Raw genomic sequence first — 24,467 nt, 5'->3', positions numbered from 1 at the left:
GTTATATTATCATCCGAAATTTTTAATAAAATCTAATGTGATTTTTTTTTGAGAAAATGACACAAAGAACACTAAATGAAATTTTCCTCCCCAAACTAGCACTCAGGATCAGAATTCACAAAAATAGGTTTCATTAAAGGGGCAATTTACCCTTATGCCCCCTTCTTTAACTAATTTAAAAAACAAATTTGAAATCAATTTGTCGCCGTCCTCGTTTCATCGCTTCTTCTTCTCGTCTCTCCGTCGTCGTCGTCGTCGTCTCTCCGTCGTCGTCTCCCCGTCCTTGTCGTCGTCGTCTCTCCGTCGTCGTCGTCGTCGTCTCTCCGTCGTCGTCTTCGCCTCTCCGTTGATCCGTCGTCGTCGTCTCTCCGTTTATTTATCGTCGTCGTCGTTTCTCAATTGATCTGTCGTTTCTACGTCTATTCATCTCATTCTCTCTCTCGTGTGTCTGATTTGATTAAGGTTTGAATCATTTCATTTTGTTATACATTATCTAGGTTTTGTTATATATTATTCATTTGTTGATGATTTGAAGTTGATTTTGTAGAACAATGGAAGTTTTGTGCATCTGTGGACAATGGATCTCAAAAGAATCTCTCCAGTGGGAGTTTCTTGTTGATTTGAAGAGGAATGCATCAATCATTTCCATAGAAGAAGATCTACTGTATGAAGATTTGATGAAGATTGTCTCTGAAGATTTTAGTGTTAAAGAGGAAGAAATCAGTTTGAGTTATGGTTTTTCATTGGATATGAAATGTATTATTGAAAGTTTCCCCCCACTCTCGATAGGTAATACTCGTCAGCTCAGAACTTTCATTTCCAAGACTAGAGCATTTGATGGAACCTGTCGTTTGTGTGTTAAGGTTTGTATGATTTTTTCTTAGACTTTTCAGGATATGCTTCATAACCAAGTATTATGCCTTACAGAACTACTTGACTTATGCAGGTTAGTACTGATCCAGTTAGCTGTAACACTCAAGCTTCTGATACATTTGCTTCTACTGTTCCATTGAATGCCAATCCAGCGATTCTTTCTACTGTGCAGAGTGAAAAACAGGTACATTGTCCTTAATTCCCTTTTTCTGTTTGTGTTTGCATGATATGCTTCATAATCAAGTACTATGCCTTACAAAACTACTTGACTTTTGCAGAGTCTTCTATATGAAGGTGTTTCTACAGTTCCTCTGAATGCTCTTCCGGATTTTAGTACTGATTCAGCTAGCTGTAACATTCAAGCTTCTGATACATTTGCTTCTACTGTTCCATTGAATGCCAATCCAGTGATTCTTCCTACTGTGCAGAGTGAAAAACAGGTACATTGTCCCTAATTCCCTTTTTCTGTTTGTGTTTGCATGATATGCTTCATAATCAAGTATTATGCCTTACAGAACTACTTGACTTTTGCAGAGTTTTCTATATGAAGGTGTTTCTACAGTTCCTCTGAATGCTCTTCCGGATTTTAGCCCTGTCCATATTGGACTTTCACCAAATACGAGAGTAGCTGGCGATATTAAGGTGAATAGCTATTTTAAGACAAAGAGAGAGTTGATGTTGAGGATGAAGAAATGGGCTTTAGAGTGGAAGTTTGAGTACAAGACTGTCTCTTCTAACAAGTCAAGAGTGCTTTTGAGTTGTGTTGATGAAAATTGCACGTGGAGGATGCGTGCTATCAAGCTACCTGTTTCAGATTTTTTCGTTGTTAAAAAGTATGTTCATGAGCATACATGCGATACAACACACAGGAAAGCCAACCACAGACAAGCATCTGCAAAGTTGTTGGGTTCTTTGATTTCCAGCAATTATGGAGAAAAAAAGGAAGGTCTCAAACCGAAACAGATCATTGAACAGGTCAGGATGCTGCATGGTGTTCACATCAATTACAAACAAGCTTGGAGAGTGAGAGAAGAAGCTCAGATTTTGGTTAGAGGGACTCCTGAAGACAGCTATTACAATTTGTCTAGGTGGTTGTATAAAATCACAGAAACAAACCCTGGTTCCTTGACTTATCAACATGTTTTTTTTTTTTTTTTTTTTTTTTTTTTAAATAATATAGATATATTAAATCAACCCGAAATACGGGAATTCAGATTCGGTTACAAGCTCGATTTGAACAAAAGCTCCTAAGTTAATCTATTACATTCTAGTTTCGCCCACCCACTAAACCCGGCACGTTCCACTAGTCCGATTTTCGAAATCCTTAAGAATTGGTTGCTGTTCTCAACCATTGACGATTATCGCAGGAAGGTGAGGTTCTCCTCATTTCTTCGGATGCCGGGACTTCCTTTGTCGTCTCTGGAGTAGCTAGTTTCCAATGAACGCCTCGAGACATTGTTACCGTCACTGTCAATGACGCACATGACGAACTAGAGAAGTGGAGAACCAAGAACCTTACTGAGAAGACGTTCGAGAGCCCAATCTGTACACACTTCCAAGTTGCCATAAACCGAACAAAGGCGGGCTGATATCATCGCCACCACCAATCCATTAAGCCTCCTGAACCTGCAAGGAAAATCAAGACCACCACCGCAAGAGAGCAAGAGTTCTGAACGGTGCCGGGACGTAGTCTGAGATCAAGCGACGACACGGAGGCGGCCAATGACTCCCCGAGAGCCGCCTCCACACTTGTGGTCACCGAGAACCGGGAACCAAAACCAAGCTGAGAGAACCACTGCCGGTGTCGACGGAAACAGTTAAACAAAGGAGTGCGTTGAGACCAAAACCCCAGAGGAATTGCGGCCGCTAAAACCTCGGGACAGAATGGATAAGCAGCCGTGACAAGGAGGCCCAAAGTGATGTCGGGAACAAGACAGTCTCCGGAAGACATGGACGACCACCGGAATCCGCAGCTAAGCAGCGGATAAAACTCCCCTGAAACCACAACGAAAGGCTGGACAGAGACCAGATGCCATCTCCGCCTGCACAGCCTGGCTCAAGCCTCACCTCCGACTCAAAGAACCAGAACTCACCTAACATCCGAGAAGTGGGGCAGTCCGCTTCGACACCGAAACAGGACCCGCGTCCAAGACCCGAAAGAAGATCGATTTCCAAAACCTAGCACAGCAGAGACCACCGCGACCAGAAAAGAAACCCAACCGGGCAAGCCTCGCCGAACGACGACGATAAACGGACCAGATCTGAACGAGAAAATAGATCCAGTCCCAACCCTAAACGCCGACCACTCACGAGCCACCGCTGCTACTACCGCGCCAGAACAACCAAAGAGAGCACAGATCGAACCCGGCAGACGTACCTCGCGCGCGGTCGGCTGGCGGACAGATCTCACCAACTCAGAAGCTCTAGCAAGGCGGAGAGACCGACATGGACAAGCGAGTGGCAAAGAGAAAACAAGGAAGAAGGGATGAGGAGGGGACCCGCCGGAGCCGGACACTCAAGCGACGCTCTAACGCGCCCACACTCGACGCCGTTCCGGAGGAAGCAGAATCGTCTTTCTTGTCGTCTGCAGAGAGAGTTTCAAAACGGTGCGTTTCTTATGTCTTGTATCTATATCACTTCTCCCGACTTATCAACATGTTGATGCTGCAGGAAAGTTCAAGTATGCATTTGTGGCTTTTGGTCCATCGATAAGGGGATTTTCATTGATGAGGAGAGTTATTGCAGTAGATGGTACATTTCTGAAGGGAAAATTCAATGGGACTTTATTGGCAGCTTGTGCTCAAGATGGGAATTATCATCTATATCCTCTCGCCTTTGCAGTGGTTGACGCAGAAAACGGCGCCTCTTGGAAATGGTTCTTTAGAGGTTTGAGCCAGAAGATCCCGGACGCTTCGGATCTTGTTTTTGTATCAGACAGGGCTAACTCCATTTCTTCAGCGTTGGAGGATGTATATCCCTTATCTCACCATGGAATTTGCAGGATCCATCTGCTCCGCAACATCACTCCTACATATGCGAAGACTGGGTTGCTACCTCTGGTGGAAAGCGCTGCTGATGCCTATACGTGTCACGAGTTCTGGTTAATCTTCAAGGACATAAAGGATAAATGTCCTGAATTGGCTAAGTATCTGGAAGAGTCTGATTTTAGGAAGTGGGCACGAAGCTATGCGCCTGCGAACAGGTATAATATCATGACTACCAACATTGCAGAGTCTCTCAATTCTATGTTGAAGATGCCTCGTGAGTTGCCCATTATCTCTCTCCTTGAAACTATCAGATTGACGATGACCACTTGGTTTTTTGAGCGACGCGAAGCGGCTGCGAAACATAAGCACCTGGTTACTCCAAAAGTTGTTCAGAAATTGGTATCTAGGTTAGGGGCCGCAATGTTGTTGAATGTGTATCAAGTTGATCGAAGCGAGTTTGAGGTGAAGAATGAAACAATGAAGTTTGTTGTTGACTTGGAGAAGCGGCATTGCACATGTAATGTTTTCGACATTGACAAGATCCCCTGCATCCATGCCATCGCTGCTGCTAAGCATATCAAGAGAGATGAAAACCGTTTTGTTGATGCTTCTCACTTGACAGAAACGTGGGCTAAAGCTTATGCTGAAAGCATACATCCTGGTGGAGAGTTGTCAACGTCCACCTATCCAGAGAATATTGATGAACTGTCTTGCCCACCTCCAGCTACCAAAAAGAAAAGTGGACGCCCTCCTACAAAGAGAAAGAGATCCGTTGGCGAGTTTGGGGTTCCTGGATCTAAATCTCAGTCCCACAAGTGCAGCAGATGTGGCACAGGAGGGCACAACAAGATCACATGCCAGAGGCCTATAGGATGAAGTTCTACATTTTTACATTTTTATCGATTATTATTTGGATGTTTGGCTATTTTGATGGTTACATGATATGCACAAGACCATATACATTTTTTCTTTTGGAACCCTATCCTGAATAAGTATGATTTCTTACAACTTTTGTAATATACAACATTATCTTTTGATCTCATTTCAATTTTTAGTTTAAACTTCTTTGCTAGAAAAAAACACAGTAATATTCAACTATTCTGGAATCCCATCCAACTTTTGTAACATCCAACTTTTGTAATATACAATGTATTATACTATAAATTGTATGGGTAAATTCAATTATGTGGAAGCAACTAACAGATGATTCTCCTCAGCCTAGCGGCTAAACCACGAAACCTATGATACCGAAACATTTGATCGACCCGGGTTCGACTCTCCTACGAGTAATGGGTGATTTTTTTTTTTTTTGTTCAAACATATATCTCAGGAATCACATTTGTCGCAATCGGAAGCCCATCCTGAACTATCAAAGATCTTTCCAATGTATTATACTATAAATTGTATGGGTAAATTCAATTATGTGGAAGCAACTAACAGATGATTCTCCTCAGCCTAGCGGCTAAACCACGAAACCTATGATACCGAAACATTTGATCGACCCGGGTTCGACTCTCCTACGAGTAATGGGTGATTTTTTTTTTTTTTGTTCAAACATATATCTCAGGAATCACATTTGTCGCAATCGGAAGCCCATCCTGAACTATCAAAGATCTTTCCAATGTATTATACTATAAATTGTATGGGTAAATTCAATTATGTGGAAGCAACTAACAGATGATTCTCCTCAGCCTAGCGGCTAAACCACGAAACCTATGATACCGAAACATTTGATCGACCCGGGTTCGACTCTCCTACGAGTAATGGGTGATTTTTTTTTTTTGTTCAAACATATATCTCAGGAATCACATTTGTCGCAATCGGAAGCCCATCCTGAACTATCAAAGATCTTTCCAATGTATTATACTATAAATTGTATGGGTAAATTCAATTATGTGGAAGCAACTAACAGATGATTCTCCTCAGCCTAGCGGCTAAACCACGAAACCTATGATACCGAAACATTTGATCGACCCGGGTTCGACTCTCCTACGAGTAATGGGTGATTTTTTTTTTTTGTTCAAACATATATCTCAGGAATCACATTTGTCGCAATCGGAAGCCCATCCTGAACTATCAAAGATCTTTCCAATGTATTATACTATAAATTGTATGGGTAAATTCAATTATGTGGAAGCAACTAACAGATGATTCTCCTCAGCCTAGCGGCTAAACCACGAAACCTATGATACCGAAACATTTGATCGACCCGGGTTCGACTCTCCTACGAGTAATGGGTGATTTTTTTTTTTTTGTTCAAACATATATCTCAGGAATCACATTTGTCGCAATCGGAAGCCCATCCTGAACTATCAAAGATCTTTCCAATGTATTATACTATAAATTGTATGGGTAAATTCAATTATGTGGAAGCAACTAACAGATGATTCTCCTCAGCCTAGCGGCTAAACCACGAAACCTATGATACCGAAACATTTGATCGACCCGGGTTCGACTCTCCTACGAGTAATGGGTGATTTTTTTTTTTTTGTTCAAACATATATCTCAGGAATCGAAGAGTCTCTTCCAAACGACATCATGTAACTCAGTAACCGAAGAGTTTCTTTTCGTCAAGATTGGGTGTTATATGATTGGTTATTTCAGTAACTGACTTCAATAATCGAAGAGTTCCACAATAATCAAGAGTTTATTTTAACTGACTTCAATAATCGAAGAGTTCCTTTTTGTTCTATAAATATAAGGGACGATATCAGACCTTTTATTCACTCACTTCATTTCGCTTGATATATCCTTTTGCAATACAAGTTAGTTTTCGATTTTTCTCATTTTCCATTCAATTCATGAACTTTTTTCTATTTCTATTTTATCGTAACATCTTAGTTTCGATTTTGTTGCAGGACAAAGTTTCAATGGAAGGAAGTTCAAAGAAGATGATGAAGCGTCCCATAGAGGAGGTTTACGGATGTGATGCCGCCGAAGGTTTCAAGAAGGGGAAGAAGGAAACTGTGGAACATTACAGGGCTCTTCTTCGTTTGTCCAACGAATACAGGCTATCTGAGAATGATTGGAATCTTGCATCCAGCAAAGCAAATTCAATTGCTGTCCAAATCGAGTTGCTTGAAGATATTATCAAAGCTGATGGAAAATTTGATTTAACTGCTGAGTTGGAGAAACTCAAAGAAGAGCACTCGGAAGCGGAAGGAATGCTTGCTGATGTGAAGGTCAAAGTCCCTGATTGGGATAAACTTGGCGAAAGTTGGCTCCATCATGAGTAATTTCATGTTATCGTCTTCTCTTTTTATGTTTTTAAGGACCACATTATGTTTGATTTTCAGTTTTTATTTTAAATGAATAAGCACTTTTGTTTCTCTTGTGTTGTTTCTTCAATTAACAACCTAAATAAAAAACTTGTTCAATGTTTTTCACTATTTTGTAATGGTTTGGCCTAGTGTTCTTATAACTTGGTTATCTGATTTGCTTATTTGTTTTTGGAAAGCCATCCTGAATACATAAAATGATATCCAGATTATATAAATCTATCGTCTGTGAATAAATGAGTTCACATTTACTCTGTTATCGAATAACCAACGTAGCCTAGTGGCAAGCCCTTCTACTCTTAGTGTACCCTTATCACACAATAAGTCGTGTTCGATCCCCGTTGTGTATACTCACATTTTTTTTTGTTTTTAATTAAATATTCAAACGTTATTTTCGTTTTATTGTAGCTTTTGGCAAGTATAAGACCCTTGGTACAACGGCTGCACACTTGGATTAATCTATCGAGAGTTCACGAGTTCAATCAACATCAGATCACATTCTTTTTCATTTTTTTTTTGTAAACTTTAAAGGAATTTGTTTTTGGAAAGCTATCCTGAATACTTAAAATGATATCCAGATCATATAAATCTATCGTCTGTGAATAAATAAGTTCACATTTACTCTGATATCGAATATCCACCATAGCCTAGTGGCAAGCCCTTCTACTCTTAGTGTACCCTTATCACACAATAAGCCGTGTTCGATTCCCGTTGTGTATATTTTCACTTTTTTCTGTTTTTAATTAAATATTCAAAAGTTACAAGTTATTATCGTTTTATTATATCTTTTGGCAAGTATAACACCCTTGGCACAGCGGCTGCACACTTTGATTCATCTTTCGAGAGTTCACGAGTTCAATCAACATCGGATCACTTTCTTTTTCATTTTTTTTGTAAACTTTAAAGGAATATGCTAGGCTTTGGTGCATTTTGCTTTCTCACTCTTTTTCTGGAAACCCATCCTAAAAGTACCATAAGCATTTGACAATTCATCAATACATCCTAAAAAATTTTCAATAACAATCTAAATGAAAAAAACGTTAGGGATAATTCATTACAAACTTAAACTTAAACGTTAGGGATAATTAATATCAAAGTAGAAAAACAGTGTAGAAAACAGAACAAATATGACATTTTCACTTCCTTTGACCTTCCTGGAAATCTTTATCCATAAACTGGTCGAAGATCTCACAACATAGCTTGCTTCGTAAGTCCATCGCAGTTTCATCATTTATATTAGCCATGCTCTTCAATCCCAGTGACCTGCATTCCAGCATCTTCACAACAAAAATACCACAGTTGTATGGAAATTTTGTCTTTGGAAGCCCTTCTGCAAACTTAACTTCAAATGGACTGATATCTTCGAAATTAACCTCTTCACCAAGAAGTTCCATCTTTATGGCACTAATCAACACTGTCATAAATACCCAAAATTATACAATAAATCAATCACCAACAGACAACAAAATGAATATGTAAAAATGCATCACAATCACAAGCAGCAAGTGACAAACTTTTATTTTCTAAATTAGCTAATATTTTTACCTGCCAGTTCTTGGATTTGATTAAGAGCACGTTTGATATTTGCTTTTGGAAGACCACAATGGAAGAGTGTGATTGTGTTGTCCATCAATTGTATCTCCACCCCAATATAGTGACAGCTCAACTTATCTTCAATGACACCATATATAACATCAACATCTTCCAGCCATACCTTCTTTGGATGTATTAAACCTTTCACAAGTTCGCCTACACAGCCCTCCAATAACTTTTTTTTTTCTTATGTGGCTTCCTGACAGATTCATAAGCGTACCCAACCACTTCTAAGAATTTGACTGGTACAAAGCATGCTGGTGGAAGATTGTTGTTGCGGAACCAAGCACCTTGCTCAACCCTCTTACAATTTAGCATTTCAAATGCAACATTTATGTGCTGCCAATGTAACAATATAGTTAGAAACTTCATATAGAACTGCTATAACATGGACATCTAGCATAGCTCAACTCAACCTCTTCCTAAACATATCACACAATCAAATAGAAGACAGAACAGAGTGTTGATTACCTCTTTGTTGAGATTGTTTTCTGCATCGTCCATTTTTTGAAAGAACTCTTTTTCAATTTCTTTTCCATTGATATAAAACGGTCTGTAGTTGATAAAATTAACTAGTATCAATCGAAACTTTTACAAAATAAATTAGGAATATTTATGCGAGGACAAAAAGTTGCTTACACACGATATATGCCCCGTAGATCCATCCAGTGTGCAAGCCTTGAAAACCGAGGAAATTCAGGTGTCACAAATGGATCAATTGGAAGGATTACCTCAGGTGTTACAGGTATAGGAGGGTTTCTAGGTCGTATTGGCCTCTTCTCTTCTCGCTGTAGAAAAGGAAGCAAATCTACTGGCTGAGCATTTGCTTTCTTCTTCTTACCAACATGTGGCTTCCCCTTTAATTTAAAATAAAGACAAAAATTCAGGATCGTTTTTATCTTTATACTTGAATGCCTTCCTAATATGAAGTAAAAATATTTTTTATACCTTTTTTGCATGATCGTCTTGACTTGGTTTCACACTCTTACCCTGCTTTACTTCTATCTGTGAAACAAAACCGATATATCAAACTATTGACCTGAACTTCAATTCAAGTGGATCTTATTCATTTTTATTACCTCTTTTGCCATTTTCCCAACACCATCTTCTGATGGACCAGCTGCTTCATTTTTCTTACAAGCGACAGCCTTCGCCTTCCCCTTTTTGAATGACAAAAATTCAGATACATTTATATCTTAATTCCTAGTATGATGTATAAATATTTCATACCTTTTTATCACCATCTCCTTCACTTGGATTCACACTCTGCGTCTGCTCTTCTTCCATCTGAAAATCAATACCGAGATATTAAACAAATGACATTATTTTTCAATTCAAGTGATCCAAGGCATTTGTTTTACCTTTTTTGTCATCTCCCAAACACCATCTACCCATTTTCTTGGTTTTCGCATCTCAGAATGGTGGAAGTAAATTTGTTCTTTAGAATTGTTCAAAGAGACAAAACACGAGCCATCAAACAAAATGACTTTAACTTTTCCAGCGCACCAGGCACCATTGTCGAACGCCTCCACGTCCTGCATTAGCTCATAACTTTTCTTCGCTCCAGATCTCTCAGGTGGTGGTTGAGGACGTATTCTGTCAATTGATACACGTGTCTCAACACTCCTTTTCCTCTTCTTTTCGTCCAGAGACGGGACGAAGTACTCAACTTTCACCATCTCAACCCCATCAACCAAATATGTTGCCAACACATTTCCTGGATACCATTTATGACAAGTATTGTCATCTTGTGATGAAATCTCCACATTTGCTCCGATCTCAAAGGGATTTTGAACTCTGCTTTCTACATCCTGTGATGGTTTAGATTCAAGGATATCCAGTCATTTTGATAGTTGCTGAGTATTTATTAAAGGTTTTAATGAAAGTAATACCTTATTTTGCTCTGTTAAAAGATTTCTGCGAGCTCGGGTATTTGGCTGTGTGTCGGAAATGTTTGGTGAAATGATCTCATTCATAAGCTCGTGAGTCTCCTGAATTCAGGAATGGTTGAATGAACACGTACAAGGGCTTCCAAAAATTACTTGAAAAGTCCAATTTTTTAAAGAAGGTACCTGCTGCGTCTGAATTGGAGTAAGGACTGGAGTCTCAATATTCTGTTGAGCTATTGGAGAACCAGGTGTCTCTTTCGTGATCTCATTCATAGGCTCTCGTGTATCCTGATGTCAGGAATGGGATTATGAACACGTACCAAATTCATAATTTTATAAATACCAACAGTTTTCAAAATTATACTTGCCTCATTGTTAAGTTGTTCATCTGCTTGATCTGCATTGGCTTCACCTTGTCTGGAAGCCGTCTCATGAAATGGAGTTGTGTCAGTCTGTGCAAGTACAACAAAAATTAGGAAGGCAAGCCTAAATATGTATAACATCTTCCAAAATTACTTGACAACTCAAAACTGAATCAAGAACTAGATAAACATTAATTTTAATTTCCGAAAAAAAGTTACCTCATTGTTTGGAGTTTCATATGAAGTAACTCTTTGTAGTTTCTCTAGGTTTGTCACACGTTCTTTAATCTGTTTCCTGTCTTTTTCAATCAAACACAAACGATCGTTCATGATCCTTAAATTATCTCCCACCATCTCGCTGATTCTGTTGATCTTTGATTCCAAAGACTCCTCCTGATACGAAGTAGAAGCTTGACTCATCCCTCCATTCCCAAACAGTAAAGATGCTCTTCTTATTTCTTCATTAGCACCGTATAGGTCTACTGACATGTTTCGCCAATCTCTAATTTTAAACTTATAACCTCTCTTGGATAAATCGGCCATGTCATCCAGATCTTTATTAGCTTCGTCTCCCATGCAAACATCATCTTCTGGATCATTAGAAATAGGAGGTAGGATGCATGTGACCTTAAGCTGAAACCATAAAAATAATTAGCTTTTAAATGGAGAATCATAAGGCAAAACAGAAACAAGAAAAAAATAATGTAAAAACTTACATGATCTTTGATTTCAATTAGGAGAACATCTATCAGCTGTGGAGAAGCTATTTGAAGGTACTTCTCACACAAAAATATTGGGGTAGACGGTTGAACGCTCAGAATAGGAACAACTTGACTGAATGCATACTGTAGCAAAGGTACTGACTCAAGTATCCATATAAGAAATGCCATAGGGAACCCTTGCAAATCATAATTGTTTTTGTCGAGGCTTTTGTCGACAGCTCTCTGAAGTGATTTTAACAGCAAATTATAAGCTGTTCTCCCCCATGGGTATGTCATCAAGACATCCATATCCTGCGCTATTTTCACATAATCCAAAGTAAAAGTTGTGCCACCGTCGAGAAGGCTCTTCTGTAGTAGTATGCTCTCAATCAGGAGGAGCATTGCAAGGCAGAATCTCTCATCAGAAGCATCTTCTCTTGTGTTTCTGAGCTGCTTCTCCACGTCCTTTACTGTATGAGTACGCCCTTTTAGGAAGTCCCACTTAAATTTCTCGGTTCCCTCTCGTGGTTCTCTTGCTTCACCACTACATTTCAAACCAGTCACCATGTGGAATTCTCTTATAGAGAACCTCATTGGCTGAGCACCAAAATGGAACCATGCTTCGTGTCTCTTCACTGTCTTGATGCTTTTGGTGAGAACTGCGTGCACTATCTTAGCTGATAATTTCAAAGACCTCTCTCCAAGCTTGATCACCGGTCCCAAAAACGTCCCTCTTATTCTGTTGAACTCATCATTTCCTAGAATTTCCTTAACAGTTTTGATATAAGCAACTATCGAGTGTTGGTTTATCGATATCGTCTTCTCTGGCTCTGATCCAATCGGATACCTCAGCTCAGGCAGTGCTAGTCTTAATGGTAATGGATCTCCCATCTTGTTTCTATCCTGCGTAAACAAGAAAAATTTTATTTGTCTAAATTAATTAAAATCCAATTTTCAGGAAGGGTTTCCTGAAAAAAATACAAATCCTTCCCGAAGTCTATACACATGCTTTCACATGAACTAGAATTCTACGAATCATATTAGGTTAAAACGAGCAAGTCTATACACAAGCAAAAACCAGGAGACCAATCTCTCAGAAAGAAAACACACATAAGGTTGAATCTGCAACATACCTTCAAGAGATAGAGCTCTAGAAATGGTTTTTCTCGGAGAATAGAGAGAGCTCGCGTAAAAGATCGAGAGAGAGAGAGTTCTGGAGATGGGTTTTCGTCGGAGATCGAGAGATATGGAGATGAGAGAGAGATTCGAGAGGCGGAGACGAGTGAGATTCGAGAAGTTTGAAACGGCGAGAGTGTTGAGACGGCAAGAGTTTTGTTTTTTTTCAATCGAAATGTATTGTTTTGGAAACCTATCCTATATTAATTGGGTTAAGTATGCTTATGTAATATTCTTTAACAGATGATTCTCCTCAGACCAGCGGTTAAACCAAGGCTTTTTATAACTCAAAAGTCTCTCTATCCCCGGGTTCGATATGTGGTGGATTCAAAATCTATTTTAATTCTTTTTTGTGTTACAGTTTGGAGTTAAATAAAATTAAATGTAATCCATAACAGATGATTCTTCTTGGCCTAGTGGCTAAACTCCCACACTATCCAAATACGCAGACTCTCTCCCTCTGGGTTCGATCCTTTGTGGTTCTAAATTTTTGTTGTCTGTAAACATCACAATTTTAAGCTTACCATATACATGTCCAATCCTTAGTATATAATCTCATTTCATTCTTTTTTACATTTGAAACACTTAACTTTTTTTCTGGAAACCCATCCAGAAACAATATTTTAACCTTCCAAGATATATGATACCCAAATAAAATACTTGATATCCTTCCAATCTTTCTTATGTAACCAGACGCCAACAACATAACAAAATAAACAGTCATAACTAAAACCGAGTCTTAACTAAAACAAAAAATGTTTTCATGCATCATTCTCATTTCCCAAAGCTCTCATCCACAAATTGGTTGAAGATCTCACAAGACAAGGTTCTCCTTAGCTCCAATGCATTGTCATCATTAATCTTTGTCATGTCTCCTATCTTCAATGACTGGCACTCCAGAATCTTGACAAGAAATATCCCACAGTTGAAAGGATGTTTTGTCTTGGGTAAACCTTGTGCCTGCTCAATCTCAAATGGAATCATCTTCACCTTATCTACCTCATCACCAGAAGATTCCACCAGCAGATTAGAAATCAACACTGTCATATTTAAAAATCAATATCAAGATAGAATCAGTTGAATATTTCAAACCAAGAAACAGATGAATACATCAAATACAGATTGTTTATACATACCTGCCAACTTTTTCACTTGAGGAATATCAATGCTGTTGCTTTCCTTTTGAAAACAATCATATACTGTGATTCTTTTCTTCTTCAAATGAATTTCCATCCCAATCCAGACATTGCTTTTTTTTCCAAGAGTAATCCCATACACAACATCAACATCTTCTCCCCATGTCTTCTCTGGATATACCTTCCCTCTCACAGTATCTTTAAATAAATCGTTGAAAATCTTTTTACCTTTGACCTTTTCTTTCTTGTAAGCCAAATCATCAGAGAGCAAGCAATGCAAGAACTCCATAGGTAGGAAGCACGCCTTTGGAATCTTGTAGTTGTGGAACCAAGCAGCATTCTCATTTCTTCTGCAATTTAGCATTGCAAAGGCTCCATCAATGTGCTGCAAAAAAAAAGGCAAACATTATCTAATTTGTTACTATATAATTTCCTGAAACTAAACAAATCCTTCCTGAATTTTTTTAAAAAAAAAGCTCAAGGCAAGAACATATGTAAACAAATTACCTCTTTCTTAAGGTCCTTTTTTGCATTTTCCATGCTTTGAAAGAAAGATTTCCTTATCTTATTATCATTGATTGATAGGGACCTGCAGTCGATTAAAGATTCAAAGGAATTACCAAACCTCTTATACATAAATATAAGAATATATAGACAAGGACAGAAACATGCTTACGTTTCATGCATGCCGGGCTTTAATGTCATCCAATTTTGAAGCCTTGAAAGCTTATGTTCCGCAGGAGTTGAAAACGGATCAACTGCAGGTATAATCTCAGGTATTACAGTTAAAGCCGGATTTCTGTCAGACTTGAATGGAGTTTTTGTGTCTCTAGATCGTTTAGGCACCCTCTCGCTCCTTCTTAGGAAAACATTATCCATTCCTGAATTTTGTGATGAGGCAGCAGCTTTCCTTTTCTTATCAGGCTTCACCTTTAATCAAACAATAGACACCAAGCAAAATATTATCAAATTTGTTGCAATCGGAATTTCTGGAAACCATTCCTGAAACTAAAATGTATGTATATCAAACAATTCACGTGAAGTATAATTCTAGTTATGATTTACCTTATCTGCCATCTTCCAGACTCCATCTTTCCATTCTCTATGAATTCGCAAATCTGAATGTTTGAATAGAATAGTTTCCATAGAAGTATAGAGACACACCGAGTATGTGTTATCACCAAGTACCATGCTAATTTGTCCGCTGCTCCAGCCATTGTTGTAGAAGGCTTCTACCTTATCCATCATCTCAAAGGATTTTTGGTCACTAGTTGGTGTTGCAGGACGTATTTTGTCAGCCGTGATAGTATCCTGAAGTTTCTGAAGTCTATGTTGGTCTGTGAAGAGTGTCGTGTACTCAACTGTCAGCTCCTCTAGTCCTTCACACAGTTTAAGATCAACAACCTTTCCTGGATACCATATTTCGTCATCAGTAGACAAAATTTCAACCTCTGCGCCTATTTGAAAGTGAGCTAGAAGCCTGCTTACTTCAACCTATTAAAAATGAAGATTCAGTAACATCAGCGGTTTTAAATTGTTAGAATAATAATTAAAGATCAAATATACTCGATGCATACCTCGTTTTTTTCTGAAAAATCTATAGCACTTGTCTGAAGATGCTCTGTTTGCTGAGTAATAGGCGGCATCTTCGAAACATATGTGGAAACTAGCTCAGTAGTAGGTTCTGTAGTATCCTTGAGATTTTCTTCTGCTTGATTCTGCTCTGATGGTGTCTCATCGGATTGATCTCCCTCACTTGTCTGAAGGTGCTGTGTTTGCGGAGTAAGAGGCTGTGTCTTCGAAACATCTGTGGAAACTAGCTCAGTAGTAGGTTCTGTAGTATCCTTGAGATATTCTTCCGCTTGATTCTTTCTGCTTGATTGTGAATGCTCTCCTTCACTTGTAGAAAAATATTGGGTCGCAGTTTCTGTCTCACTCTATAAGACAAAAGTAAATGGTAAGAGTTAGTTGAATAGAAAAATATTACCTAAACATTTTAAATATTTCTTCTTACCAAAGCATTCTTATTTTCTTCAATAACTAGTGCAATTAGTGAAGACAATGGAGAGGAAGGTCTGTAATGCACAGCATGTGTATCCTCCTGTAATAACAGTAAAATAAAAGAGGTAGTTATGAAGAAGTTTCTACAATTTAAAATTCAAGTTGTACTTATGAAAGACATTTCTATGCTTACCTTTTTATTGTTTGCTGAAATGATCTCAGTCAATGGCTGTGTAGCCTCATACGTTTCCTCTGTTACCGTCTGCAAAAAAAACAAAAAAAAGTCAGGTAGGGGATCAAAAACACGTACAAAAGCTTTCAAACATTACTTGAAATCTCCAAGATTTTTTGAACATTTACCTGCTGTTTCTGAATTGGAGTAAAAACTTGAGCCTCAATACTCTTTGGAGATATTGGAGAAGAAGGTGTCTCATTCATTTCCAGTGTTTCTTTTTGCAAAACTTGAGTCTGAGCAGCAGGTGACTCAATCACAATCTGCAAAAAATATCAGGAAAGGCCATCATGAATACATTCAATTATAATTTCTAGAGTAAATATTACCTCATCATCTGGTTTTCCTTCTCCTTGATTAGTTTTGGGTGGCGTTTCATCAGTAGAGGTTTGTGTTTCCCTCTGCCAAAAATTAGAAAGGTCTATATATGTAAATCACCCAAAACTAATTGTAAACTCCAACTGTCATTGAGCATATACCTCTTTTGTCAGATTAGGAGTAAAAACTTGAGTATCAAGGGCAGGCGTGTCATCCGATGGCTCTCTCTCAATCTGTAAAAATTATCACGAAGTCAATCCAGAGTACGTTCTAAAGCTTTCAAACATTAACTTAAAAATCCAAGATTTTTTTTGACCATGTACCTGCTGAGTCTGACTTGGAGTATAAACGGGAGTTTCAATACTCTTTGGAGCTATTGGAGAAGAAGGTGTCTCATTCATTTCTACTGTTTCTTTCTGCAAAACTTGACTCTGACTAGCAGGTGACTCACTTGTTAATTTCTCTCTCACAATCTGCAAAAAAATATCAGGAATGGCCATCATGAATACATTCAACTATAATTTCTAGAATAAATATTACCTCATCATCTGGTTTTCCATCTTGATTAGGATTGGATGGCCTCTCACCGGTAGACGTTTCTGTTTCTTTCTGTCAAAAATCAGAAAAGCCTTTATATGTAAAAAAAAATCACCCAAAACTAATTTGTAAACTCCAACTGTGAAAACAATATCATTGAGCATATACCTCTTTTGTCAGATTAGGAGAGAATACTTGAGTATCAAGGGCAGGAGTTTCATCATCTGATTCATTCATTGTGTCCTGCAAAAATCAAGAATGCATTCTAGAATATGTACAAAAGCTTCCAAATATTACTTCAAAACTCAACAATATTTTATTGGTTACATACCTCATTTGTCAAATTAGGCTGTTGAGACATTGGAGATAAAGGCGTCTCACTCGATGATTGCGTGTAATCCTGCAAAAATCAGGAAGGCATTCAGGATTTTGTACAAGAATTTCCAAATATTTTCTTAAAAATTTTTGAGCATATACCTCATTTTGTTGAGACTTTGGAGATGCAGCTGATTCAATCATTGTCTCCTGCAAAAATCAGGAATGCATTCAAGAAGTACAAAAGCTTTCCAAATATTACTTCAAAACTCAACAATATTTATTGGTTACATACCTCATGTGTCAAATTAGGCTGTTGAGACATTGGAGATAAAGGTGTCTCACTCGATGGTTGCGTGTGAGACATTGGAGATAAAGGTGTCCCACTGGATGGTTGCGTGTGAGACATTGGAGATAAAGGTGTCCCACTGGATCGCTGTTTGTCAAATATTAGGAAGGCATTCAAGAATATGTACAAGATCTTCCAAAAAATACTTGAAAATGCAAATGTAAAAGAAGATGTTTTGAGAATTTACCTTTTGTGTCACGTTAGTGGGAAAAACATTGCTGTTTCCTTCCAACTCTGACACACGAGCTCTAAGATGTATGTTTTCTTCTTCCAGTAATGACATTCGATCCTTCATGCTCTTCAGATTCTCCTCCATTACCGTGATGATCCTGTTCACTTTTTCATTTACTGAATCCTCATCAATCGGAGTAGAAGCTTGGCCAGTCTCCTTATTTGCCATCATTTGAATAAGAGCATCCAATGTGTCAAATGTGTCTACACACCTATTTTCCCAGTCATCGGCTGTAATCTTGTACCCTTTCTTTGTTACATCTTTCACTGTTTCCAACTCGTCACTATATTTGTCTTCAATGGAGATATCATCTTCTGGATCATGAGGAATAGAAGGTAGTATGCAATGGACCTTCAGCTGAGAATATTTCAAAAAAAGACCAATGAGAAACATATTAAAAAGAAGAAGCCAAATAAACTGAGAAACATATACTTGGAAAAGCTTACCTTTGTATCAGCTTCAACCTGTAAAACCCTATCAAGTGATGGATTCTCTATCTCAGTGTATTTTTCACACAAGTAAGTCGGCCCAGGAACCTCAACTGTTGGTACACACTTACTGAACTTATTCCTTAGCAAAGGAATCGACTCTAGTATCCAAAGAAGGAATACTAGAGGATAACCTTGCAACTCAAATTTGGATTTATTCTCCAAATGATTCGCGACAGCGTTTTGAATTGACTTCAGGAGCACAATGTAAGCCTCTTTTCCCCATGGATATGTCATATCCTGTGCATTTTTCGCATATTCCAAAGGAAAACTCCCTCCTTTGCTCTTCCGCAATAATATGCTCTCTACCAGGATGAGCATTGCGAGGCATATTCTCTCCTCAGAAGCATCTTCTCTTGTGTTTCTGAGCTGGTCCACCACGTCACTTAACTTATGACTACGCCCCTTTAGCAATTCCCAATTAAATCTCTCGGTTTCCCTTCGTGGTCCTTCTAATGCACCACTACATTTCAAGCCTGTCATCATATGAAATTCTCTTATAGAGAACCTCATTGGCTGCGCACCGAAATGGAACCAGGCTTCATTCTCCTTGACAGAAACGATGCTTCTAGTGAGAATGGCGTAGACTATCTTTGCTGATAACTTCAATCCTCTCTCACTGAGCTTCATTACAGGTCCCAGAAATGATCCTCGGACTCTTATCATCTCATCTGGTTTTAGGATGCTTTTGACAATAGAGATATAATCTGAACCAGAGTATTGGTTGATTGCTGACTTTTCTTTGGCTGTGAACCAATAGGATACTTCAGCTCTGGCAGTGCTAGTTTTAGAGGTACTGAATCTCCCATCTTGTTTCTATCCTGCGTAAACAAGGAAAAAAAAAATTTCAAACTTTTCTGGAAGGCTTTCCTGAAATAACACAAATACAAAACAACACAAAAGTCTTCATTTGCTTCGCTTGTTAATAAGAACGAGTAACACACAAATCAAAATCAAAACGCAAGCTTCCCAAATTTTAATTCAAAAACCCTAATTTTAAAAAGTTACCGATTTTGAGAGTAGAGAGTGTGACGCTGATGATTAGATAGCCGGAGAAGATGATTATCGAGCCGGAGAAGATGATTAGCGAGCCGGAGAAGACGATTAGCGAGCCGGAGAAGATGATTCCCGAGCCAGAAACTTCGATTCCCCAGTCGGAGAAGATGATTCCCGAGCCGGAGACGACGATTCCCGAGTCGGAGAAGATGATTCCCGAGCCGGAGACGACGATTCCCGAGTCGGAGACGACAGTGCCGGTGAGGGTTTGAAGATTCCCGAGAGGAGACGACACGATTCGCGATCGAATGAAATGAAATGTTTTTTTTTTCTATTCTTATAACAAAGGGTATAAAGGTAAATTACCCCTTTAATGAAACCTATTTTTGTGACTTCTGATCCTGAGTGCTAGTTTGGGAAGGAAAACTTCAAAAGGTGCTATTATTGACAATTGCCCTTTTTTTTTTGGATTTATGTACACCTAGTGCAAAAAATAATAAAAGTAATCTTGAAATATAATTTTAAACATTATTCATTACCAACTGAAACAAAAAGTTTTCTTGGTCTTATTAGTATTTTTCAATTTTATGCCACGTATTTTAAAATGTTAATCTAAGATTCCACAATATTTTAATTTATACATTTTGAGTCAAAAATATAAATTTAAACTTAAATTGAACTTTCATATTTATCAGAAATCTTGGAAGTGAACTGACTAGAAATTATTTCATAATAACTGGCTACAAAACAGACTATACCAGAGATCTTATCAACTCGATAGAGTAATGTGGAAAACAGATGAAAGCAATATCACAAAGTTAAATAATAACAAGTTCAAAATCACAAAACAAAAACTCATGTTCAAAAAAAAAAAAAATCCAAAACAGATATTACTAAGGCATGAAATTCGTAAAACCAATCTTATTTACTGTAAGATCTCTCGATAAACATATGAAATTGTTACAAAATCGACACATTAAAGAACTTACAACATGATTTACAATGATTAAAACATTTAGGAAACGTTACATGTAGTAATATCATCCAACAAGGGAAGCCAAAACCAAAACTTCGAGACTTTAAGATCCAAAAAAAATTGACTCAAGAGATCCCAATGGTCTTACCCAAAAGCCATAGAACAAGTGACATTTCGATCCCGAATATTGTATGGAGAGTACTTCTATCAAGTGTAAACCCAAACACCGTGATTCCTGCTTTGTTGTTCTCAAAGTAATGCACTGAAAAGTCCAACAAGAATAGTGAAGATGAGTATAAATAACTAGAGATAGAAGAGGTATGTATATATGTTACCTAGAGCTTGTCGTTTTTGAAATGATATGGTGCTATAAGCATAAGCAGGAATGAGATCATTGTTATCAAAATCATCTTCTTCCTCTCCATAATCTTCACTATCGTCTGTGTCTCCAATTTCCACATCTGTTGAATAGAATCCGTGTCCGCTTGCTCTATCAACTAACCTTGGAGTCCCTCCATCCACCGTCTCAAATGATTCTATTGTCGCGCAGACATGCCACTTTGCAGCAAGGCAAGTCACCGCCTGAGCCTTGTGTGTGATCTTTGAGGCACTTCGTAGAAGAATGAGCAGCGCAGTGACTAGCGTCATTGAACATAGCTGAGATCCGAAAAGAGTTAGCAAAACTTTCTCACTGAGATCTAATAGAAAGCAAAAAAAAAGAGAGAGATAAAACTCACGGCGAGTTCTCCAGCACTGTTGACATTTAATCCAGCATGGGACTTGGTGGTAATAAGCAGCGAGTAAAACTGACTTCCAGTGACAAGAATCAAGGACGACAATATGAAGATTCGGTAACGGTGGCTGATGATTCTCAGGTGACGTCTGATGCGGAGATGTTCAGACAAGATGGAACCAACATCTGAATCCATTTGAAAGACTTGAGCAAAGTCTTGAAGCCTGAGGATCTGGAGATGGCAGATGAGACGGAAGAGGACACAAACAAGGAAGATCACTGTAGTCCGGTAGAGCCACGAGCAGAGTTCCATCAGACAAGCGACTGTATCACTCAAGATGACGTTACCTAGGAAAGGAATCTGAGATGCTCCTGAAGCGTACCACCATATCTTGTATGAGCTCATTGCTAAGAAACAAGGAGCGACGAAGTAGGAGAGAATCTTAAGTGATCTCTGCATAACAAAGGAGTTATGTTTAAAGAAAACAACTATATAAACATTGCTATGTGTTAATTCATAAAACAAAAGCAAAGCATTGTATTGCCTTGTGAAGCAAGTAAACAGAGGGTTTACAAGATTCAAAGTAGTTCGTTCTTTACACCACCATAGGCCCTAAATAAATTGGCTATGTGCCAATTTAACTATATATATATATGGCTATGTGCTAATTCAACTATATAAACATGACTATGTGCTACTTCATAAAACAAAAGCAAAACATTGTGTTCCTTGTGAAGCAAGTAAATATAGGGTTTTCAAGATTCAATATAGTTCGTTGTTTACACCGACGTAGGCCCTAAATAAATTGGGTATGTGCTAATTCAACTATATAAACATGGCTATGTACTAACTCATAAAACAAAAGCAAAGCATTATGATCTTTGTGGAGCAAGTAAACAGAGGGTTTTCAAGATTCAAAGCAATTCGTTGTTACCATATGCCCTAAATAAACATGGTATGTGCTAATTCAACTATATAAGAATGGTTTAAGCTAATTTAAAATATATTAAAATGGGTATGTGCTAATTCATAAAACAAAAGCAAAGCATTGTATTCCTTGTGGCGCAAGTAGACAAAGGGTTTTCAAGATTCAAAGTAGTTGGTTGTTTTGTACACTATAACCCCTAAACAAATGAAAAGAACTCACGTTGAGCTGATTGGTGTAGCCTCGCCGAACAGTGGAGCTCTCATCCCAAAGCTTATCGAAGAAGAGGAACCGTCGGAGACCAAACTTGCTAACAAATCTCGAGAGACAAAGAAAAGAAAGGGCAGCAAAGCTGCTGAGAGAAAGCTGAACCCCAGAATCATAAGGCCTCGAGTGATGGCTATCGCAGTTGGCGCAAGCGAGCATGAAGTGAGACATCGCCGGAACCACGAGCGTGAAAACGACGAACATCGACCAAGAGAGAACCGCTGTCCAAGGGCTGGACTGGTCCACGCACATCCATCTCAGATATTTCCTGAAACTATGGAGTTCGTCGTGCACGTTCGAGACAGAACGCTTGAACTTCTTTTCACGGTTAATCAACGGCTCTCGTCTTCCTCCTCCGTCGTCGTTTCTCTCTGCTGCGGTTCCGATGTCGATGTCCGTCATGGACGATCGCTCGGAAATAAAAATATAAATGTGTGCGAGAAATTAGACGAGAGATTCTGTTTTTTTTCTCTCTCCCTCCCAAGAAGAAGGCTGAGAATCAGGAATAGCTAAAATTATGAAGGTTATTTATAAATGATTGATGCTAACGTAACGTGACCTTTGACTACCCATTTCCTGCCGAGAAACGCCTTACTTAAATTTTGTAATAAACCTATTACTATGATTATTACTTTGAAGATGTATAAATGTATATGTATTTTTTAATATCCTTGTTTTAAGGTGCCTGTTTTTGTGTTTATGCATTATGTTTTTTCTGGACAAATGCATCTATATTATTAAAACAGAAATACATTTTGATACGGTTTGGAAACACGAATAAAAGTAAAAATGAGAATTGTTTGGAAACATAGATAGCAATATAAAAAAAAAGTATAGTGTTTTCTTAGTAATTGCATTAATATAATTACATTAATTGTCTTTTCATATTTCACTAAGTTTAACAATTTTATTAATTATATTATTTTAATAATACATTACATCATTAACCATAATAATAATAGTGCAGATTTTTATTTATTAGTTAATCAACATTAATTTTGTACTAATTATAAAAATAAAAAAATATAAAATAATTGTATTTTGCATATGGTTAAACGTTTGGTTTTGTTTATCTTTTACTAATTTTTTTTCTTCTATATTTTAGTTTCAATCGGTGGGAAATTGTATAGCCAAAAACATAATTTAAAGACATATTTTTATGAATAAAATAATAACTTAAATAAAAATAATAACAAAATATTATATTTATTGTCACTTAATTTTTCACTCCATAAAATTATTTTACTAAATAAAAAAAAACTCTTTCTATTTCACTTAATTTAGCCAAACAAATAGAAAAATGTCCTTTTTATTAGTTTATAGAATTATGTAGGTATGAACATTGACTATCCATTTAAATACAAGTTATTGTTTTCGGATATCGTTAATTTATTTTATTTTTAAATTAGGTCTGCTTGAATATTATAAATTTATGTGTGGGTTTTGAGTTGGGTCCTTCTGGGTCTGGTTGAGTTTGATTCTGATGTATAAAAACCTAAAAATATCTAAATAACAAATGTATTTAAAACATGTTTAGATATTTGTACCAAAATAACTATATTACCCGATTCGGTCAATGTATTTTGAATACAATTAGTTATATGATGATCTATCTAAAATATATAGGACTAATTATGAAAAATAAATATCAATGTATAAAAATGTAAAAACTAATATATGTGCGGGTGCGGATCAATCTCTACTTATGTTTTATAAACGATTCAATTTATATAAGGTTCTGAAATGTAATAATTCAAATGCTTGTCATGGCTTGTCGGATAAACAAAAAAAAATTATATTATTATTTCTTCAAACAATAACTTTAATAATTAATTTAACAGTTTTCAAGAGTTTTTATTAGCTGAAATAAATATTTGAAAATTAGAGTACGTGTTATATACTATGAACTTTAGTTTAATTAAGGTTGCAGTTATAAACTTATCTAGGGGAGACATCAAAAATATTAAATTTTGGATTTTGATGGTGCGTGACTGAATTTTTCTTTTTGTAAGTATATTTTAATGGTAGTCATGCATATATTCTATGTTGCTCGCACCGTCTCTATTTGGAGCCAACGTATAAAATTTGGATTTGACAAACGA

At 37.5% G+C, this 24,467-nt stretch overlaps 5 protein-coding genes across 8 annotated transcripts; 1 reads left to right on the top strand and 4 right to left on the bottom strand.

The window, feature by feature from the left end:
- Positions 1-88: 88 nt before the first annotated feature.
- Positions 89-4,921, top strand: LOC125577069. 2 transcript variants are annotated; one of them, XM_048737764.1, is made up of 3 exons: positions 89-863; positions 947-2,011; positions 3,529-4,921. In XM_048737764.1, the coding sequence occupies exons 2-3, from the start codon at positions 1,549-1,551 to the stop codon at positions 4,734-4,736; spliced, it is 1,671 nt and encodes a 556-aa protein (XP_048593721.1). In that variant the 5' UTR covers positions 89-863; positions 947-1,548; the 3' UTR covers positions 4,737-4,921. The 2 variants fall into 2 exon arrangements, with proteins under 2 accessions (XP_048593721.1, XP_048593724.1); XM_048737767.1 differs by having other exon boundaries at positions 89-2,013; positions 3,531-4,921.
- Positions 4,922-9,730: 4,809 nt separating this feature from the next.
- Positions 9,731-11,485, bottom strand: LOC125577066 (protein AGENET DOMAIN (AGD)-CONTAINING P1-like). The gene is made up of 5 exons (XM_048737758.1): positions 10,804-11,485; positions 10,624-10,722; positions 10,093-10,542; positions 9,962-10,018; positions 9,731-9,891 (listed from the first exon to the last, which is right to left on the bottom strand). Exons 1-5 carry the CDS (start codon positions 10,891-10,893, stop codon positions 9,778-9,780), a joined length of 810 nt encoding a protein of 269 aa, XP_048593715.1. The 5' UTR covers positions 10,894-11,485; the 3' UTR covers positions 9,731-9,777.
- LOC125577691 lies at positions 11,068-12,574 on the bottom strand. Its single transcript, XM_048739342.1, has 3 exons — positions 11,699-12,574; positions 11,202-11,615; positions 11,068-11,106 (listed from the first exon to the last, which is right to left on the bottom strand). Exons 1-3 carry the CDS (start codon positions 12,572-12,574, stop codon positions 11,068-11,070), a joined length of 1,329 nt encoding a protein of 442 aa, XP_048595299.1.
- Positions 12,575-13,387: 813 nt separating this feature from the next.
- Positions 13,388-19,205, bottom strand: LOC125577060. 3 transcript variants are annotated; one of them, XM_048737748.1, is made up of 19 exons: positions 18,426-19,205; positions 17,935-18,336; positions 17,694-17,834; positions 17,561-17,608; positions 17,415-17,483; positions 17,252-17,326; positions 17,087-17,155; positions 16,870-17,019; positions 16,708-16,779; positions 16,558-16,629; positions 16,357-16,491; positions 16,190-16,258; positions 16,010-16,096; positions 15,573-15,932; positions 15,061-15,489; positions 14,672-14,925; positions 14,503-14,584; positions 13,996-14,380; positions 13,388-13,899 (listed from the first exon to the last, which is right to left on the bottom strand). In XM_048737748.1, exons 1-19 carry the CDS (start codon positions 19,131-19,133, stop codon positions 13,634-13,636), a joined length of 3,873 nt encoding a protein of 1,290 aa, XP_048593705.1. In that variant the 5' UTR covers positions 19,134-19,205; the 3' UTR covers positions 13,388-13,633. The 3 variants fall into 3 exon arrangements, with proteins under 3 accessions (XP_048593705.1, XP_048593712.1, XP_048593709.1); XM_048737755.1 differs by lacking the exons at positions 16,558-16,629; positions 16,708-16,779; positions 16,870-17,019; XM_048737752.1 differs by lacking the exons at positions 16,708-16,779; positions 16,870-17,019; positions 17,087-17,155.
- Positions 19,206-20,369: 1,164 nt separating this feature from the next.
- On the bottom strand, positions 20,370-22,944 carry BNAC01G32640D. Its single transcript, XM_013785422.3, has 4 exons — positions 22,321-22,944; positions 21,177-21,626; positions 20,775-21,096; positions 20,370-20,701 (listed from the first exon to the last, which is right to left on the bottom strand). Exons 1-4 carry the CDS (start codon positions 22,765-22,767, stop codon positions 20,565-20,567), a joined length of 1,356 nt encoding a protein of 451 aa, XP_013640876.1. The 5' UTR covers positions 22,768-22,944; the 3' UTR covers positions 20,370-20,564.
- Positions 22,945-24,467: the final 1,523 nt, after the last annotated feature.

This window comes from Brassica napus, chromosome A1 (assembly GCF_020379485.1).
Source record: "Brassica napus cultivar Da-Ae chromosome A1, Da-Ae, whole genome shotgun sequence".
In the NCBI taxonomy this organism is placed as follows: Eukaryota; Viridiplantae; Streptophyta; class Magnoliopsida; order Brassicales; family Brassicaceae; genus Brassica; species Brassica napus.
The sequence above is the reverse complement of the archived record's forward strand: the minus strand, read 5'-3'. Positions and strand labels throughout refer to the sequence as shown.

Coding starts and splice junctions, on each gene's coding strand:
- LOC125577069 (XM_048737764.1), top strand. CDS start 1,549: ATGTTGAGGATGAAGAAATGGGCTTTAGAGTGGAAGTTTGAGTACAAG. Junction 2,012..3,528: donor TGGTTCCTTGACTTATCAAC/ATGTTTTTTTTT, acceptor CGACTTATCAAC/ATGTTGATGCTGCAGGAAAG.
- LOC125577066 (XM_048737758.1), bottom strand. CDS start 10,893: ATGAATGAGATCACGAAAGAGACACCTGGTTCTCCAATAGCTCAACAG. Junction 10,723..10,803: donor CTCCAATTCAGACGCAGCAG/GTACCTTCTTTA, acceptor TCCTGAATTCAG/GAGACTCACGAGCTTATGAA. Junction 10,019..10,092: donor TTTGGGAGATGACAAAAAAG/GTAAAACAAATG, acceptor ATTGATTTTCAG/ATGGAAGAAGAGCAGACGCA.
- LOC125577691 (XM_048739342.1), bottom strand. CDS start 12,574: ATGGGAGATCCATTACCATTAAGACTAGCACTGCCTGAGCTGAGGTAT. Junction 11,616..11,698: donor TAATTGAAATCAAAGATCAT/GTAAGTTTTTAC, acceptor TTATGGTTTCAG/CTTAAGGTCACATGCATCCT. Junction 11,107..11,201: donor ATGAAACTCCAAACAATGAG/GTAACTTTTTTT, acceptor ATACATATTTAG/GCTTGCCTTCCTAATTTTTG.
- LOC125577060 (XM_048737748.1), bottom strand. CDS start 19,133: ATGATAAGAGTCCGAGGATCATTTCTGGGACCTGTAATGAAGCTCAGT. Junction 18,337..18,425: donor AGGTTGAAGCTGATACAAAG/GTAAGCTTTTCC, acceptor AAATATTCTCAG/CTGAAGGTCCATTGCATACT. Junction 15,490..15,572: donor ATTTTTCAGAAAAAAACGAG/GTATGCATCGAG, acceptor CATTTTTAATAG/GTTGAAGTAAGCAGGCTTCT.
- BNAC01G32640D (XM_013785422.3), bottom strand. CDS start 22,767: ATGACGGACATCGACATCGGAACCGCAGCAGAGAGAAACGACGACGGA. Junction 21,627..22,320: donor GCTACACCAATCAGCTCAAC/GTGAGTTCTTTT, acceptor TTTGTTATGCAG/AGATCACTTAAGATTCTCTC. Junction 21,097..21,176: donor ACAGTGCTGGAGAACTCGCC/GTGAGTTTTATC, acceptor TTCGGATCTCAG/CTATGTTCAATGACGCTAGT.